At 49.9% G+C, this 18,892-nt stretch overlaps 5 protein-coding genes across 5 annotated transcripts; 2 read left to right on the top strand and 3 right to left on the bottom strand.

The window, feature by feature from the left end:
* Nucleotides 1-1,499: 1,499 nt before the first annotated feature.
* N7533_000794 (Mis12-Mtw1 family protein) lies at nt 1,500-3,364 on the top strand (the record flags this gene model as incomplete). Its single annotated transcript, XM_057097444.1, is given in 6 exon segments — nt 1,500-1,698; nt 1,791-2,288; nt 2,355-2,522; nt 2,579-2,747; nt 2,802-2,897; nt 2,917-3,364. 6 exon segments carry the CDS (start codon nt 1,500-1,502, stop codon nt 3,362-3,364), a joined length of 1,578 nt encoding a protein of 525 aa, XP_056965937.1.
* A 796-nt stretch (nt 3,365-4,160) lies between these two features.
* On the top strand, nt 4,161-5,297 carry N7533_000795 (Peptidase M54 archaemetzincin; the record flags this gene model as incomplete). The annotated part of the gene is made up of 1 exon (XM_057097445.1): nt 4,161-5,297. The coding sequence occupies one exon, from the start codon at nt 4,161-4,163 to the stop codon at nt 5,295-5,297; it is 1,137 nt and encodes a 378-aa protein (XP_056965938.1).
* A 1,202-nt stretch (nt 5,298-6,499) lies between these two features.
* N7533_000796 (threonine/serine exporter family protein) lies at nt 6,500-9,157 on the bottom strand (the record flags this gene model as incomplete). The annotated part of the gene is made up of 3 exons (XM_057097446.1): nt 6,500-6,861; nt 6,914-8,656; nt 8,716-9,157. The coding sequence occupies 3 exons, from the start codon at nt 9,155-9,157 to the stop codon at nt 6,500-6,502; spliced, it is 2,547 nt and encodes an 848-aa protein (XP_056965939.1).
* A 4,528-nt stretch (nt 9,158-13,685) lies between these two features.
* Nucleotides 13,686-15,396, bottom strand: N7533_000797 (uncharacterized protein; the record flags this gene model as incomplete). Its single annotated transcript, XM_057097447.1, is given in 2 exon segments — nt 13,686-15,260; nt 15,274-15,396. The coding sequence occupies 2 exon segments, from the start codon at nt 15,394-15,396 to the stop codon at nt 13,686-13,688; spliced, it is 1,698 nt and encodes a 565-aa protein (XP_056965940.1).
* Nucleotides 15,397-17,612: 2,216 nt separating this feature from the next.
* Nucleotides 17,613-18,890, bottom strand: N7533_000798 (KilA N-terminal/APSES-type HTH DNA-binding; the record flags this gene model as incomplete). Its single annotated transcript, XM_057097448.1, has 1 exon — nt 17,613-18,890. One exon carries the CDS (start codon nt 18,888-18,890, stop codon nt 17,613-17,615), a length of 1,278 nt encoding a protein of 425 aa, XP_056965941.1.
* Nucleotides 18,891-18,892: the final 2 nt, after the last annotated feature.

The following is an 18,892-nucleotide window of genomic DNA, read 5'->3' on the forward strand; positions in this document are numbered from 1 at the left end:
CTACTACGGCTCCTGGCTATTTTCAAAAACTACAATTGCAAGATCGCCTAAAACTTGAAGAGGTCCTACATAAGAGACTCTTGCCCGATCTAGCCTACCAAAGAAGCTCAGATCGTGAGAGGTTATACCAGGTAACATTTTGAAGAGAACCCACGCATCAACTACGATGCTCTGCTCACTTTGATTGGACCACAAAGCTCAAAGAGTAATGCTTTGGCGGCTTTTTCAGGATGAAAATAAGCGAAAAAGAGTTACTTTTTAGATAGCCGGAGCTTACCCCTAATAGGTGCGCTAACGTCTTGCTTAGGCATAACAGGTTCAGGTTTATAACGATGTAAAATGGACGAAAATCTTCCAAGGTTCTGGCCTTGGTGGTGATTCTTGGCATGGGCGCGATGTAAGTTCCATCCTCAAACATATTGGAATAAGCATCGGGACACTGACAATTTACTAGTGCAAGTGTTGCTGTGCTGATCCGCCTTCCAATTCTTCATTACTACCAAGATCTAGATTTCATTTGTATGCAGTTTATCCCTCGAAGAACAAAACACGAACATGCTACCAGATTTCAGACACAACATATCAAACCCCCATCTGGTCTATGATGGAAGTGACCCTCGGAATCGTTGCTGGAAGTCTTATCACACTTCGTCCTCTTTCCCGTTGGTGTCTAGATACAACGTCTAGCTACCCACGCAAGAAAGACGCATGAAGTGGACCGCAGTATCAGCTCTCGAGTCGGAGGGCCATTAGAGCAGAGAATCCAGAACACCCTCAATGGTGGCGCCCAGATATCGACCACAATGGAAGAAATGGTATCATTAGTGTGTCGTCGGCTCAAGGAAGTTTAGTCGTTACCTCGAAACGAAATAGCAGTGCGGAGTGTTTCAACCCCGCTAGCAAGGGTCCACGGGGATATCAGGTGAAAGTTGAAGAGACATTTACCATAGCCCACGAGTGAATCAAAGAATCAAAATTTTCAAGGCTGTAAGCGTCTATAGAATCTGTTGATCTTCGCGCTGGATGTTGTGTAGTAGAAGTGATGAAGTTGCATAAAGACTGTAGAGGGGCTGCCGAAAAGAGACTAGCGGCCCACGCGCGACCAAAACAACCGCGTGCCCGAATCCCTCCAACCCACCATCCCATCTGCGCTTCCCTTGCCGCCCGCAGCCACCTTGAGATTGAGACTTTGCGGGCGTGACCTGAACCTCTGCTCGCAAATGCACCCTAGGGTACTCTCACTCTCATTACTCTTGGCTTTCATCCAATCCGATCACAACACCCAGACCCCTCGAAACCAAGCCTAGCAACGGCCCCAACGGCGAATCAACAACGCGAGAAAGAGGCACAACGAGCGCACCACTCTCTGCGAGAGACAAGAACCGTTCAGCGAAGCAACGCGCATCTCGACACGCGGTGCTGATCCCACCATCAAACCCACTGGATTCCCGCGCCATTCATCTCACCCTTGTAGCAATTCGTCTTCACCACCTCCTGGCATGACCACCGCGGTCCTAGCACCCCCGTCAACAAGAATAGAGCGCCGCGAACCGCTGGCCACGATTGGAATGGCCGCTTCCCAAGCGCAATCGCGTGCGTCCGCGTCCGGCAAGACTCGAGCGCCGCGGCGAAGCACGCGCAATAGCGCGAATCAGCAGGGCCTGGAAGAAATCGCGAACGAGAGTAAGCGTAAAGCGGGTAAGTTTGCCCTGTTTGAGCGACGTTTGTTTGTATTTGAGTTGAGCAAGGAGCCAGAGCCCCGATGACTAACTCTCCGTCAATTGCGACAGGTTACGAAGATGATGAGGGATTTCAATTCGCCCGCGTACCATCCAAGAAGTCGAAACCCACTTCCACGATGGAATTAGTCCCCGAGAACCCCGCGTCCGATCTTGAAAATACACCTGTGCAATCTACGCCGAGGAGGGGACGGCCGCCGAAGAAGCGCGCGGGGGAGAGTGCGACAGCTGCGACAGCGAAGAGGAAATCAACGGAACTTCCGACCAGGCGGCCGGTGAAAGGCGCGATGTCTTCTGAACCGGATCACCGGGAGCAGCCTGAGCAGAAGAAGAAGAAACCCGGTCGTCCGTCTAAGTCGAAAACTGCGGATACGAATGGGTTCAGATCGCCCGAGCCTACTAAGGTTGCCTTGCCGGTAGCGGATACGCCAGTCATACAGCGCAATAAGGAACTGAGGGGGAAGAAATCGGGCAAAGGGCGGCGACGAATTAGTTCGGAGATGCGTGGACGGAGAGCTAGTTCTTTGATCGATTCGGGTGCCTCTAATGGTAGGTGATATTGGCCTTCCGGTGATGGTCGAGGAGAGAGAATACTGACACATTTTTTGGCGCCAGCTTTACCGCATCGAGAGGTTCGCACGGCCGACTTTTATAAACACATTGCGGACGAAGGTCTTTCGGAGCCGCGCAGGATGCGACAGCTTTTGATATGGTGTGCGACGCGTGCTTTGGGTGATAAGCCGTCAAGCTTTCATCAGGAGGACCAGAGTGCGCATCTTGCTGGTAAGTTTGTCTACTATGGAGACCTAAAAATTGGATAGACTAACTTTTCCTTCTAGCTCGTGTTATACAAGAGGATTTACAGAAAGAGTTCTCCTCCAACTCGAATCTTTCAGATTGGTTCAGTCGGGAAGAATTGCATCCAGCCTCGGTTGTGGTCAAGAAGCCGAATCCGAGGAACATACAGAACACAGAAAAGATTAAGGAGCTGGAGGAACAAATACTCAAGTGAGTATTTTCATGAGGGTTCAAATGAGGACACTAGCTAATTCTATCGAACAGGCTACAAAAAGAGAGACATGCGCTGAATGCTCTTCTCAAACAACCGCCAATCCCACGCATCGACACCGAATCAAATCCACCAACGAAGTCCCCTAGGTCCAAAAACCGGCCACAGAAGAATCCCCGCGAAGAAATCGATATATCTATCCTCGACCCCTCCCAACAAGCCCTCTACAAATTTCTCAATCCCCCCCGAATCCTCCACAGAAGAAGAATCCTCCACCTCATCAAAACCCCGACCCTCCTCCATCTCTCCTGCAGATATTTCAGCCCGCCTCTCTCGAATCACCACAGGACTCGCCCCGACACTCGACGCACTTGCAGCAGGACTCCACGATATCGAATTATACCGATCTACGGCAGATACATTCTCATCACAGGTCCTACGCATCTGCGCCCAACGTCTCGAAGAACGCGATGCGCAAAACATGCAAAAGCATCTCGCGATCGAAGGCGAGGATATCGAGACCCAATCTTCTTCGCGCGTGGCCCCGTCACAACCACGCCCGAGGCAAGATCTGGGCCTTATACTTGGAGCTCTTAGCCGGGTTGAAAGGCGATAGTATCCCCATCCGGCTTATTACTACTTCTTGAGCAGAAAGTGACGGAGACACTGGCATGTTTCCGGGGTGTTTGAAGCAAGCGGGAAGTTCTTTTTTTCTCTCTCTTCCGATTCAATCTTATTCAGCGACTTCTTTCTTTTCTGTTTTGCTTCTATTGCTATCTTTGCTTTTCTGGGTTCATTGCATGGCTATGCATGGACTGATTTGTTGATGAGCCACTCGGCTGTGCGAGCAATGGCGCAATGAGTGTCGGGCTCGGGTTCGGGTTCGGGTTCGGGCAAGGACTGAACTGGACTGGACTGAACTCAACTATGATGTTGTGCACTGCAATCGTTTCTGCAAGCGCTGGAGTTCCGGGTGTTGGGTGATGTCTAATATACCGCGCGATGGGATTCAATATGGGACGTTTTTTTTCCACTGAAGGGAGCCTGCTTTTGCGGCTTTGCATAGTAGTTAGCTTTGAATTGAGTATGGTCGATCGGCCATTGATTGAACACAATCTCCTTGGTTTTAACTGGAGTTATAGCTTGGCTTCCTGTAATTACCCAATTTTCTGTCTCTCCTGGCTACCGTGGATAATCAATTTAATCTCCAATTGGTTGCAGATACTACTATACCATAGTTACTTGTTTATGTACACTGACTCGAGCACAACACCGTGCCCCTGCAGTTGTTTCACGCTAACCCTAAACGCGTTGCCCCGCAAAAGAGGCGGCTCAACAACGGCTGACATCTTACTCTCATTCAACCTCACAGAAAATGGAAGAAGCAAAGGCTCGGAATATCCACATACAAGATGACGGTTTTGTTGCCAAGTTGTGACCACGCATCAGTCTGCTTCTCTGTTTCCCCCAACGCGTCCAAGGCACCATTTCGACCCCGAACTCACCGAGAACGCGCGAGAGCTATCAAAGCATCAAGCCCAAATGAACAAAAGCAAGACCAAGATTTCTTAAAAGATGACCCGGAGACATTTCCCGCTCCTTTGATGTTACCAGGTGACCATCTTGCCTCAGATCCTGATGCATATACCCAGAGCTTTCAAGAGTGGAAAGATGGGAAACACCGTAATCCAATCATCGCCAGCAGAAGAACAATCTATGTCGTGCAGAGTCCAGAAATCGATCCTGAAGTCGAGTTCATGCGTGAATGGAGCACACCGCTACATTCTCACAACTTCAAACGAAGAAATGATACCAAGCACCCCCAACCAAATGATATCCGAGATTACCTCGCAGCCTTCTATCGCGGCCTGGAGGTCAAGATACTATCACCTTCGGATCTATGTTTCGTATCCTGGGAACTTGATCCATCGAAACGCAAGACTGGCGAAATTCCCGAGAAAATCGGCCTCCTAATCGGCGATACGTGCCACGGCATCCGAGCCCGCCCTGCACCAGATAATATCTATAAAGCCCAGCTATATATCCCCGACCTCCTCACTTCAGCCAGGGACCTTCTCCCCTCAGACGCATACGCACTCCTCTTCCTGACAAACATCGACCTTTACGAAGACGAAACTGACATATTCACCTGCGGCCGCGCATACGGCAGTCTACGCGTCGCCGCCGTATCAACAGCCCGATACAACCCCACTCTCGACGACACCCACAATATCGACCGCCAACATTCATGGCCAGCATCTCACTGCGAAGCATACATGACTTCTCACCTCGCCCACGAGCCCAAAAGACCTCGACCCAACACCACCACACGCAGCGCGCAGATCCAATCAACCCCGCTAGACCCGCCCACCAGCCCAATGAAGCGCGCGATATCAAAATATCGATCCCTGACGCCCCTTTGGCCGCTCTCGTCGCGAAGAACAGTCGGCCCTCTGGCTCGGAAGAATATGTCGCACGGCGAGCCACGAACTAGGACACTGTTTTGGCATCGCGCATTGCGTTTATTATGCTTGTTCGATGCAGGGTAGTGCGTCTGTCTGTGAAGACGCGAGACAACCGCCTTATCTTTGTCCGGTTGATTTAGCCAAGGTTGTTTGTGCTACTTCTTCGTCGGCGGAGGGGCGGTATCGGGCTCTGCTGGCGTTTTGCGAGAGGGGTGGGCTTCGGGACTCGCTTTTTTTGCGCCTTATGCGGCTTGGATGAGGGGGAGATCAGAGGAGGGGGATCTTGGTGGGGAGTTGTAATTCGGCAAGCTTCTACTAGGAGAGTACATTTTACCCTGGGTAGGTAGTATGTGTAGAATTAATTCAAGTTGTTCAGAGTGGTGAGTCGTAATCACATTATGGACGAGTGCACAACTAAACATATAGTACTAGTAGTAATAGTAGGTATCTGACGCAATTCAAGAAAAAGCTGGCATAAAAAATATCTCACTCCCGAGTATGGTTTGATGGATACATGAGAGTGAACAAGTAGCGCGAGCACAAAGAGCAAGATCAAAAGCAAACCTTCGAAGCCAAAAAAGCAATAATATCATGAACTGTTGCCCCAATGCAGAAATAAAGGGATAGAACTAGCGATCAGCAATAACAAACCCCAAACACGCCAGCACTCATTGCTTGCTGCTGGAGATAGAGATAAAAGAGTGAGGCCTCTTTTAGAGAAAGAGAAAAGGACAAACAAAATAAACCAAGAGACCAAGCTAGATATCAAAAGAGGAAGAGACAGTGAACGCAAAAAAGGGGGCCTCGATGATTTTGGTCGTGACTCGTAGAAATCGTATCTTCTATGTATATCCGGATAAAAGTCCGAGTTTGGCGAGTCGATATAGACTTTGTCGATGAGGGACGAAGAGCGAGTTTTTTTTCTGAAAGATAAGCGAGAGACAGTAGGAAAATAAGGGTATGACAACAAGCCGCTCTCCACAGTAACTCCTCATGCTCCAGGCTCCATGACGTGAAAACTGCACCACGGAAAGTCGTTGCGTTATAGCAACGAAATAGATGAAGGGTAAAGAAAAAGAGAGAGAGAAAACAGCAAACAAGCCCCCGCCTCGGTTGCTGGAGGAATAGGGCGGCGATCGGAAATTCATGGCCAACACGATGATGTGCAAGTCCAATCATATTCCGGGATGCGAAATGTCCAAGGGGTTCAATAGGCCAAAAGACGCTAAAAGAACTGAATTTGAAAATCAAGGCAGAAAAAAGCTTAAGACAGCGTAGGTTCCAACTTAAAAGCTGAAGAGGCCGCTGCGCTTTTTACCCAAGGGGTAAACCACAAGTGCAGCCAAGAAGAGGCCTACAGTAGTACCGATGGCTACCTGAACCATCCCGTAGCCGATATCAAAGACAACACCGTAGCTTTGGCTTCTCTGTTCAGAAGCTGAAAGGTTCTTCGCAGCATCAACAAAGCCCTGCGTGCCATTGGCGACAACTGCGTAAGGGGAGCGAGTCATTTCCTCCGCGGAAGTGATACCTGAAATGAGAGACCCGCTGGCAGCGAGACCGGAGGGCACGAGAACAAATATCGCAGGCAACATGGATGCCGCAGCAAGTCCATGGCGTAATCTGCTATGAAGGTTTCCAATCACGCCTATGACAAAAGGCACCCAGGGCATTGGATACCTGGGTGTTGGAGGAAAAACGCTTGGAGCTGAAATAGCTGACCACATAGCCTGCCAGCGAGATGACCATCATCATGGGGATCTGTTTCCACTTCGCGTGATTGACGAGAGCAAGGCAGACGGTAAATATCAGGACAAATGGGAAGCGTTGAAGATATTCGTTGGTAATTGGGCTGGCCGGACAGGTATAAGCTGTTGTAGCCTGAGGGTCTAGAAGTCCATAGACGGCAGTGCCGATGGTGATTCCAAACCCAAGGAAAAGAGAGTATATGATGGCATAGACCATGCGGACAGAGCCAGCAACAATACTCCGTGATTGGAGCTCCAGACTTGCGCAGAGCACCGTGTACCCTGGTAAAATCAAGGCAATAGCTGACTGCGCCAAGGCAGAGAAGCAGAAAAGTGGTTCACCTTGGAATCTTATACTCCCAAAAGCCCGCGCCAGGAAGGAGGTCAGTACCGCGGCCGATATCTCGAATACATTCGAGTACAAACTTGATTTTGGCGAGAGAATGAGCTGTAGAACGCCGAGCAGGCAGCCAAGCAAAAATGCGATGGGTATATCGATAGGCCGGGCGTTGAACGCGAATGGGCCCACGGACGCACTCGCGCAGCCATGAGCAAAAATTAGGAAGAGAATATGAAACTTGCTCGGCCGCTTCATGGTTTCTTCTAGGCGGCTAATGGCCTCTTCAACTCCAATCACGTCATGGATCACCTCCTTGTAGGTCTCGTGTACATCGGCCAACTTTCCCAGATCAATTCCCTGACTAGACCGAACCACCTTGACCTCTGTCGTGTGGGTTGCGGCGTCATCAAAGGATATGATCATGCATCCCGGGATGTACAAGAATTGACCATCAATCTCCAGAACGCGAGCAGTCATTCGCATATATTCTTCCAGGCGATGCGTGGGTGCACCATATTTCATCAGTGCCCGACATAGCCGAATCAGGTACTTCTGTCGAGATAGAAGCTCAGCTATATGAACCGTGATACGAATTTCGTCTTCCAGGGCAGGCTTCATCCAACGTCGAGTCCCGCTCGCCGAACTGCCAGATACCGCCCCACTGCTTCGTGAACGCTTCAGCAAGCTTAGGGGGGATGTATTCTTGGACTGCGAGTTGATAGAAAGACTTGACTCATTGCCGGGCTTCTCGTACCATTTTTGGGGCCGGTGGGGTCTCCATAGAGGGTCCGGGGACATGCCCCGGCCACTCCATTCGGAGGTACTCCCTTGACGGGAGTGACCATACCGGCCCCGCCCATGGTGATCGAAATTTTGGTTGCCGGTGTTCTGATGGTCGTAAAGTTTAAGTATGGAAGAGAGGATACCTCGGCGGTATTTCGCCGGCCGCTCATTGAAGGTCTCGGAGTCACGATCCTCAGAGGAGCGGTCCTCAGATGGAGTGTCCTGACCAGAGAGCGCGCTGGGCGAGGGAGCACGGAGGCGAGTCAAAAAGGAAAAGTCTGGACGTGACATTTGTCGCACGAGGGTGTGGACGTTGAAAGGTTGCGGTATAGATTGTCCATCTACTAAGATGGCCCTGTCATTCTCGGTTAATTCGTCGAAGAGTTGTTGTTTCTCGGAGAAGCTGATCATAGGAATTTCATCTCCATCTTCAACAAACACCACCTCAGTCGGAGTCGATGGGACTGATGACACTAGGCTTGACCTAGGACTTGGCTTCGGAGAATTTTGTGGACAATTCGGAAGGGATACAGGTCGCTGGGTCCTTTCCAGGACAAAAGTTGTCGTCTGCCCTTGTCATTCGGATTAAAATTAGTCTCATTGTCCACTTCGGCTAGCGGCAAACTGGTACTGTAGTTGATCGTCAGGTCAGTGACATCTGCTGACGCGGTAGAGCTCCTATCCTCCACTGAAAACCCCCGCTGGGAATCGAGGGAAATTTTTCCCAGGAGGTGTGGAATGCTGGCGGTGGGGAGGGGTTTTTGAAGCAACATAAAGCCCCTGTGGTCCATTCGGGACACGCCCGCGGATCCAGTGGGCTGCTGGAGCTTGATCTTGTCAAATGTGGACTTGTCGCGATTGGTGTTTTTCAGAATGCTTACATTCCATTGCCTGCCCTGTGCCCCAACATCACTCGATCCCCGCTCTTGATACGCCTTTGAGCTTCGCTGTGCCTCATTGAATCGAGGCAACGATGATGTATGTGACCCAGATGATGCTTTGTGAGTTACTTCTGTTATATCAGAGGCGCCTGAGCGGCGGGTGACCGGGAGGTCGAAGTAACCTCCAGCCATTTTGTGGCGCTATTCACGTTATATGTTATTTTATTTTTCTCTCTGCAATCGTCTGATCTTCTTAGTTTGCTACAAGGCAACTGGCTAGTTCATGGCTTCGGCCAATGCTGTTGCTCAGAAAATCACTAGTGTGCAGTCTGGGTGGTAGGCTGTTTCTCCTAGCAACTGATGTCAGCTATGTGAGATCGCATTGCCCAAGAGCTCTCCCCATGCGGTATCCACATGATCTCTAAGATTGGACTCACTGGATTATCTTTGTTTAGTGAAGAAAGCTAGTAGCAAATCAAAGATGTTGGAGAAACTAGAGACCGCGGTTCAACGACAGCTTTGGCGGCAAGGAGAAGAAAATCGGGAGGAGGCTCGTTAGGAATGAGAGTTATGTCACAAGTGCATTATTAATGATCTCAAAAGCTAAGCTTGGGATAGGGAGAAGTGATATAGCAGGTCCAGTGATGTTCTCGAGTTTGGCTATTATGGAAGATGGTGAGCGCTAGCTGCGGGTGCCTCTCTATTTACACGGATAGAGGCAGGCTACAAAACGCCTGCCAAGATGGGAAAGACACGGGCCACTTAAACCCACTTTAGCAGTTGGCAAAGCCTTTGATTTGCTCTTCGAACCCTGGCATCGAGGGGGGGGGTAGGAGGCAATAAGATGGAGGGAATTCAAGCCGGTGTGGGCCAGCCAGATGCATCAGGGTCCTAGTTTTAGATTTTTGACTCGCCACGATGATAAATCACCCGCAATAATGCGGTCATGAAGCTGAGAAGCAAGTTCCGAAGTAGTCTTCAATAATCGGATTGGCTAGCTAGATCGATGACCTCGGCCACCCCTTCTCTAGGGTGGAGTGGGTATGCACCGAGATGGAGACCCGTCTTACTGGGTTTGCCACACGGATCACGGATCGACGGTCAGGATTATAGCTTATTCGAAGCTTTCCGGATCAGCATAGTGCCAGTGGTGTGTAAGTGCAAAGCTAAAATAGAAATCTAATTTTAATTTAGTTAGGTATCCGAATTCGAGTGCGGGTCAGGAGGAAGGGGGAGTGTCCAAACTCATTGAGAAAGAAACCAGCCCTAATTCAGTCGATCCTGGTTCCACGAGGAGAGGTATGAGGTACCACAAATCACAAGTCTGTACTAAATTCCTGCCCGTGGCGGAAGTAATGTGAATGTATATTGCAATGGAAACGATGTAAGGGAAGGATGTTGTGGAAGCAGAGGAAAATTTTGTTGTTTCTCACCCAGTTCATACAGCCAGCACGTCGATTGTCAATATGACTACCCTATTTCCTGGAAGGTTTAAAAATGCTTTATTTATTCCATTTGCTGACTTATTCGGATAAAAAGACTAATTGGTGTAAGATACATGACTCTCAGGGGATGTTGATGTACCGGAATACCCGTCATTTTCTCCGTGCATATACTTGCTGCGCTGTATCAGATCCAGGCTACTACAGCGAGTCTATCACACCGTCGGAAGGAACCTAAAAAAAAATTTAAAGTGTTCATCTGTCGAGAAAAACCACTATAGTTGCTTCATATTTCTCTTGCCTGCTAGGCGAGGCTGCAGGTTCTACCCGCAGCGTCGGCAATGATCGTCTAGGTCGCACTACCCGGGGAACAAATTTGTTTGCCTCATGTTCCTCAGAATTGGAGTCCTACTTCCTGCCCAGATAATTGATGCCTTATATTGTCTCTCTGGTGATCTTAGTCTGCAGGAGACCTCCCGGCAGTATCATTGTGCCACCCTTCTCCCGCAAGGGCAATTCGAATCCGGACGGAGAAAGTCGACCAATTGACAAAGTTAGCATCAAGCTTCTGCTTTCTTGGACCTGCAGTTCTGGACCTGCATACTTAAAGTCCAGAAGGAAGTGCAGAAAAAAAAATTCATTGAAGAAGGTTCTATGCTCTGATTCTGGATATCATCTATCCTTGTTTCCGCTGGGCCGCACTATGGACCGAGCTGTCGACTAAGATCGAATCAGATCTGGCGTAACATGTTGCATTTATGAATCATATGCTATTTTCCTCTGTTGTTAGGTGAAATGACTACTCTCCGTGGATAATGCAATGCAGGTCCCACTCTCCCCGTTCTACGGCAGTGTGACCACACCATCAACAGTCACACCTTTACCTTTCGCAGTCACACAGCCCCTAGCATTGGCCTACCGAGGATGACCGTCTAACATCAATATCCACAGAGACCAATATTAACAACATCTAGTCTCTATCTAGTACCAACTCCCGGCATCGTCATCGTGGCACGCATGTCTCACAGCTGTCGGCGGGTCTTGAGGACCTCAATCTGGAATCAATGTGCTCAAATTGCATCATATCTCTTGCTTTTCTTTGGGCAATCTCGAAGAAACTTATTTCCAAACTGAGTTCAGGAAGGTATGTTGGGTTACAGTCGATACTTTCTCTATAGATCAAGGTTCATAGTCTCCTGCCGCGAAAACCACGGATACCTCGGGCTTGGGTCGGTGACCCACCGATCTGATCTAGATCGAGAGTCGAACCGATGTGTCAGATATTTTTGAGCCATTTGCGAAGAATGGTCGCGATAGAACGCCAGTCATCAATTGAATCCACACAGGGAGGGTGACCATTACTTTGAGAATCCTCTAGAGCTAACATCATTGGGCCGACTCAGAACAACTAGAAAGCGACATCTCACATAGCTGCTTTCTTCAAATCTCATTACTAATGCTGCGGAGCTCGTTGATTCCAAGGTTCTAAAGAGAACTTGACTTGATCATTGCCCAGGTGCTAGTATATTTTCCAACCTTGGAATGATTTTGGTCGGCGACTACTAATACATTGATGAAGATATGGTACTCATGCTACTACTAGTAGTGCTAGAGTGAACCCTCGGAACTGGAAGAAACAGTACGGACATTCAATAAGTAGTATTATCAGCAACGGTGTTTTCAATAATGGCTCTCGTATGGCCAAAAAGTAGTGCAAACTCAAGAACTGTATTGTCTAAGCCTTGCAGTATAACACCTTAGAATCAGATACAAAATCTGCCGTTGAGCGATTAAATCGTAGTAATGACTTGAGCTTATACGAAACACTGTTCTCTCCTATTGTGCCATCGAGAGCACTGCAATCCTCTTCGAATAACATTTCAAAGTCGGAGAAACTAGATATACATCGTATATTTTTTTAAAAAAAGAACCAATACCCTCAAATTCCCGGTCCAAAAAATCCCCTAGCTTTCAAAGATCTAACAGGAAAATGAACAAATAAAAAAAGAAACTCGTCCCATGAACCAATCTATCCAGTCCCGTCGAAAAGCACCTAGCCAGGGGTCGCAATACCAGGTAGAGAGTCCTTCCTATCTAGGCCACTACATAGCATCCAAGCCGGGGGAAAGGGTGAGCTGAGCCAACGGGTCTCTGACCTCACCATACAACCCCCTCCCAGCCCAAAGTCCTGGGAAAAGTTGAACATGTCCCACTGGGAGCAATCTTGCATTGTGGCAATCTGCCGTCCAACCAATTGATCTGATCTCATGCCCAAAAGCTACCTACAGCACGGTGACAGATCTATGGCTCGATTCGATCGATGGGTGTATCTCATTCCCGCAGGAGCGTCTATCTTGTCTGACCACGTGGGACGACTGTGGGACTGATGCGATGCTTGTCTTTGTTCCTATTTTCCGGTGTTGGGGTGGTTTTGACCAGGTCCGAGTGTGGACATCTGGGTCTGCTTCAATTGTTCAGGTGTTTTCACGCATATAAATTGGGACGGACTATAATTCATTGTAGTACTAGTTGTGTAGATAGCTACAATCACTATCTACCTACTAGTAGGTAGTAGTATATACCTGGGGAGGGATAGTATAAACACTTGGGTATTATACTACTCGGTATCCTACTCGTATCTACTAGGAACCTCAGAGCACTAGGGATTTTTGGACGCTGTCGCCCTGGCAGGTGGCACATAATCGTTCATGGTATACATTACGCAGGACATAAATACGCTACTACAATCAAAACTACGACGGAGTAAAGCTCGTTTGCAGATATGCATTGCATTGGACTAGGGGGGGTGCTGGAAGTACATGACCAGATGTACGGCAGAAACCCGAAAGAACGAAGAAAAGGAAGGTGGGCACATGGCGCCACTTCCACTCCATCTCGGAGCTCGCGATGCTCGACACGAGAAATGAAGAATATGTCGCCTCAACCCCACAAGGAGGGTGGATGAGATTGACGAGACAGAAACAGGGCATGGAATATAAGGTAAAAGAAACCATGGGGGATCAAAGGAAGAGAGAGGAGAAAAGAAAAATAAATCATTGCAGACTGATCCAGGTCTTTCGTCAAACTCAAAACGTGAAAAGCTGGCGCATAATGCCAGAGCCATAAGGATAGAGGGAAAGAAAAAGGAGTGGATGGGTCTGTCTGCCCATGGACAATACATGGACCCAGGGCTGAGGCATCAAAAGAAATAGAAGAAAAAGGCCCACCCGAAGTAAGAAGGAAATGGTCATACGTCGCTGTCACATGATTTGTCGGCATTACATGGGTGTCTTGCGCTTTTCCGCGCTAGACAGCACAAGCATTGGCGTCTTGCGGCGCTCAGGTGCCTGAGTGGCGGAGCCCTGGCCGGCAACGACAGCTGCCACAGAGGGTGACGAAGCCGCCGTACTGGGAAGGGAGACGTTTTCCGCGCGCATTTCCGCAAGCTTTGATCCGAAATAGCCGTCTTCGCTAGTGGGTGTTTCGCTTTGGAAGGGACTGTCGGGAGATTTGCGCTCGCGACCAGTCTTCTCTTTGCGCTCGGATCCGATAGCACCGCTGGCGGCGGCGCGCAGACTGCCGAGACTAGGCTTGCTAGAAAGACTGCCACTGCGAACGGTCGCGTCATCGCCGTCAGAGAATGTGAACTCGTTCTCACTCGCAGGAGTGTTGGTGCCTCCACTGCTGTTATAGCCGTTGCTACGGGAGTCACCCCGGCGCTCAATTCCAGCACGAACGAGATTGTGAACGGCACGACGGCGTTGCCGGGTTGCGAAGTTCTTGCTTCCTTCGTGCTTGGAAGTTGGCTTGGCCACAAGGTCTTCGAGCGAAGGAGGTCCACGGGGCTGGCGGATGGGGTGCTCACCAGCTCGAGCTTGACCAGGTCCGAAAGTCCCAGTAGCAGGAGTGGGCGGCAGCACAGCTGATCGAGGTCCAGGTCCGATATTGGCCTTAGTTGTATCAATGCTCGTCTTCACAACAGGGTTGGAGGGAGGATTCTTGCGGTGATTGCGACGGAACGCATTCGACTCTGTAGGCGGGGAAGGTGTGCCACTAGGCGGAGATATGGGCTGCGGGAAGTACATTTGCGAAGGAAGGGATTCCGCAGGTGGGGAGATCTCGGCACGGAACTGGGGAACCTGCTGATGCTGGCCAACAGAGTAGTTGTCCGAATACGGCGAGCCGGTCTCCTCGCCACTGTTGTCCATGATATAGCTTTGCTGGCCAGTCAAAGGATTATAGACCAAGAACAAGCCTGGCTGTCCGGGTACAGCCTGCACCATAGGCTGGACGCCCTGCTGCAGCTGTTGCTGATAGAATCCCGCACCAGGCATAGCAAGCGAAGGGGCAGCCTGTTGCTGGAAAGGCATTTGCCCCAGGCTGAGGCCCTGGAACTGCTGAGCTGCGGCAGTGACACTAATCAACTGCTGCTGCAAACGCTGCTGCTGAGCTGCTAGAAAGAGATTGGTCGACATCCATTCCGCGTACATATTTTCATCCATGCCATTGTCGGTGGGTATTTCGATCGTAGGAGGCGCAAGCACCTGCTCCGGCAGGGTATACATCGGACGCTCTCGCTGTCTAGTGTTTCCTCCATGCCCGGTATGACCGCTCATTCTCTGGCCGTTGGCATAAGCGTTTTGCGGGAATCCAGCCCCAGTGGCAGTTTGAGGTACACGGTCTGAGCTTCGGTTATTGTAACCGTGGGATCGAGATTCGTCCATCCCGTTGCGTTGCTGATGTTGATAAGGAATAGTCGCAGAACGGGGAGCGGTGCGTAGACCAGCGAGGAGGTGCGAGCGACTTGTGCGCGGAGTGGACACCGAGGGCTGGGATTCGTCGATTGTAGCAACCTGAGGGGGGGACACTCAAGCGCTTAATGTGAGAGCCCTTGCCCCGGGAAGCAAAACCCGATCCTGGCACGCCGAGGGAGGGGCCATTATTGAAGTTGTTGTTGTAAGTCATCTGAGCAAGACCGCCAGCGTCCATACTCAAGGTCGTCGAGGTGAAGGCGAATGGGGAATATGTGCAAAATCTCAGGAGATTTCAGATGAGTAGTCCGTCACGGGAAATATGAAGCGTTTGGGATCAACCACAAAGCTTCGAGCCGGTTGTGAGGTGATTAGGTGATTATGCTGTCTATGACAAACAGAGGATTCCGGAACTGATCGAGCCGATCGTGAATTCGGAGATGCGTGAGGCTGAAAAAAGAGAGGAAGTAACGAAGTGGGGGTGAGAGAGAGAGGAATAGAAGAGATCGTGGAGGTGAAAGTCGCGATTTCTGATTGTAGGCACCAGTTAGTCGGATCTCTCACACAAGTGGGCAGATGAGAGGCTGGGTACGTACCACAAGCGAAAGTATGCAGGAGTGGTGAATGAGAGGCTGATTGATGCAGACCGGTAATGCAATATGCCGCTATTATCCAGCTGTACAGAAAACTGATCGTTCCTTTTGCGGGGCTTTTTTTTAATTTTTTTTCTTCCTTCCCGACGACGATCAATAAACCGAAGACGAGCGTCGAAGACGAGAAGCACCGAAGATAATTAGATGAAATACCGATGCGAGGTCTTCCGTGAGACCGAGAAGTGAAAAATAAAATGATAAAATAATCGGAATGGAGGGAAATGCGCTGCAAATCCTAGCCGAATAGAGGAAAGAGACGACGTCGACGCGGGTAGTGCAGGGAATTCGGAGCGGCGACAACACGACCAGCAACCAGTCAGGACGGAATAGCTGAGTGAGGAGAGGGTATCGAGCGAGCGCCTTGATGGAGGATATGTTGTCAACGACTGGGTGTCAAGTTAAAGGAAGATCGAAATCGAAGGTGGAAGGGAAATCGAAATCGTCGAGACTCGGCCAGACGCGAGTTAACTCTTCAGGGGCGGAACGAATCGGAATGAACTATTTGCAGGTGTAATTTTTTTGGGGTAATTTTTTGTAAGGTTTTCCCAAGGAGCTGCAGAGAATGAAAGAATGCAGGGAAGAAAAGAAAGAAGCGAAGACGAAGATTATAGAGGAAGGATGAGGAGAAGAAGAAGAGAAGGTTGAGTGTGGGGAATGGGCGAAAGAGAGGAAGTCGGGTTGCTTAAGGCACTAAGGCATCAAATAATCAAGGCGGTCAGGCAACGAGGCACACAGGCAGAAAAACAGCCCCGATTAGGATTAGCGTGAGAAAGACAGGTGATTTGGTTGGTTCGAGTGCTGCTGGAAATACTCCACATTCATACCCTTTGTCTTCATCTTCGCCTTTGTCTTTGTCTACACATACTCAATTGATCAATAATTCATCTAATCAATGAATCAATGACGCCAATTCAGCCATCACCCATCCCACAGACGCGAATCGCGCCAGCTGAAGTGAATCGATTGGTCCGAACCAACCGCCAATGACAGGCGCTTCCAGCCAGTGCTGAGTGACGAGGCTAGACCCCCCCGTCACATCGCCTGCTCATCGATTGGCTGCGGCCTTTTGGGGCGTTGCCTCCCTCGTCTCACAGCGCCCCTGGTGCCGCCGCCAAGCCGTATTGTACCCTGTCCTGCTATATTCTTTGCTCCATACAGATGGGATCTCTTATTGTTGGTGGGGGTCTTCCGAGGCTGTCCATAACGCATGTCATCCTTGCCCGGACTCTCCTTCTACACCTCTACCCTTCCTCCCGACCCAGCCTGTGCACGACAACCGACGTGGGGCGGATCGTGGTTCGGGCAAATGCAAACCGCCCATCACAGCAACCATTGGGACTAGCGTGATTATGATCTACACTCACGCCGATCCCAACGTGTCAGCCTAATTAAACAATTGGTTACCCCCCGTACGAGACACAATGTCTTGGTGTGGAGAAAACAATAGGTTTCTTTGCCCTATGTACACATACAATAATTCCTGTACAAGAAGTCCCTCACTTGGGGCCATGCGACGGTACGCCCAGTCCCGAAAGCCATTCAGAGCCTTATCAGACCACCCAACCACGAGAGAGAGAGAGAGAGAACGAAGCAAGAAGGGAAACAAGAGAAATTATCTAGCCGAGTAGAAAATTGAAATGAAATAAAAAGGAGAATGGGGTATCTGCTGGTCAAATACAACCTGACCAAGAGAGGAAGGCTTGCCAGAAGGAGAACAGACTGCGCAATGAAAGTCGTTATGGATACAAGACGGAAGAAGCCGACGAGTCGAGAAATCGGAGAGAATAGCAGACACGGTCATTCACGCATCTACAGCCACACCAGCTCCTGGAGGAAGAGTGGCTGATTCGTTCTGAGAGGGCAATCGACGGTGTTCGGGCTCGGGGGATACTCCCTTGCCATTCATCCGATCAAACTCAAGTGTCTCCGCTAGCTCAGCCGCCATGGGGTCTAACTCCTCCTCCTTGAGTCCAGTGGCGAGGGCCACCAGCTTACGGTGCACGTCGAATTTGGTACTTACACCTGCATCCGCTGTTTGCTGGGCCAGATCTTTGACCGTGCCTCGACGCGTCTTCTGCGCGGCGCACAACTCGCGTGCGAGTCGATAACGAGCCAAAAGCTCCTCCGAAGTCAGCGTGGAGGGGTCTGACTGCAGCATGTCGGGAGGAGCGCTGGTGTGCAATTGTTGTATCAGACGGGCATGCTGTGTCTGTTCAAGTAATGACTCGTAGCTAGCCCGCAATTTCTCATATCTTCCAAGTTGGTGGTTGCTGGGTTCATACTCGGCCTCCTTTGCGGTCATCGCGGCCAGTTGCCTCTGTATCTTCTGACGATCGGACTCGAGCTGGTCAAAAAGCGCCTCGGGATTCGCAATGTCATTTGAGTCTTGTTGATTAATTTTGGAATTGCCGTAGGTCACAGCAAGCTTCTTATTTGCCTCCGACATGATTGTGCTTATCTTCGTGAGCAGCTCAGACGTGACGCCAGAATCCACAGGAGGCACTATGGTATTATGGTCCGAGTTCAAGAGGTCCGCTCCGGGGCCATCCAATTGATCATTCATCATTGTCACTGATGACGGGGCCGGAGGAATATCATGTTCATTATGGCGAGAGCGTTGGGTGATGCTATTGGTCGTTTCTCCCTTCTTATTCATCAAGTCACCAGCTCGAGGGCAGTGTGTGAGAAGCATATTCACGAGACGGAAGGCACCATTGCGGGAGGCTACAAGGGCCGCTGTATCGCCGTTGTCATCCTGGCATGATAGCAGCAGATCGATCTCGTCCTGTGAACAAGTTTTGCACAGTTTGTCCAATAGGACTTCACAATAGTATCTGGAGCTCTTCCACTTGCCTTTGCTCCGGGTCGTTTCGGCAATATGGTGGAAAAGTGTTGCACCGAACCAATCACGGAACGAAATTGTGTCAAGCAAGAAGTCCAGCAGAGCCGGGAATGTGCGCTTTTCATAGTTATTTGTGAACAAGACAGCCCGAACAAGAGGCGTCTCTTCGTGAATTGACAATGCCTTGATATCGGCGCCTCGCCGAAGTAGATCTTGCACAATATCTAAATCACCCATTG

Source organism: Penicillium manginii (genome assembly GCF_028828005.1).
Source record: "Penicillium manginii strain IBT 31320 chromosome Unknown utg000001l:1.0-3466041.0:1.0-3467806.0, whole genome shotgun sequence".
In the NCBI taxonomy this organism is placed as follows: Eukaryota; Fungi; Ascomycota; class Eurotiomycetes; order Eurotiales; family Aspergillaceae; genus Penicillium; species Penicillium manginii.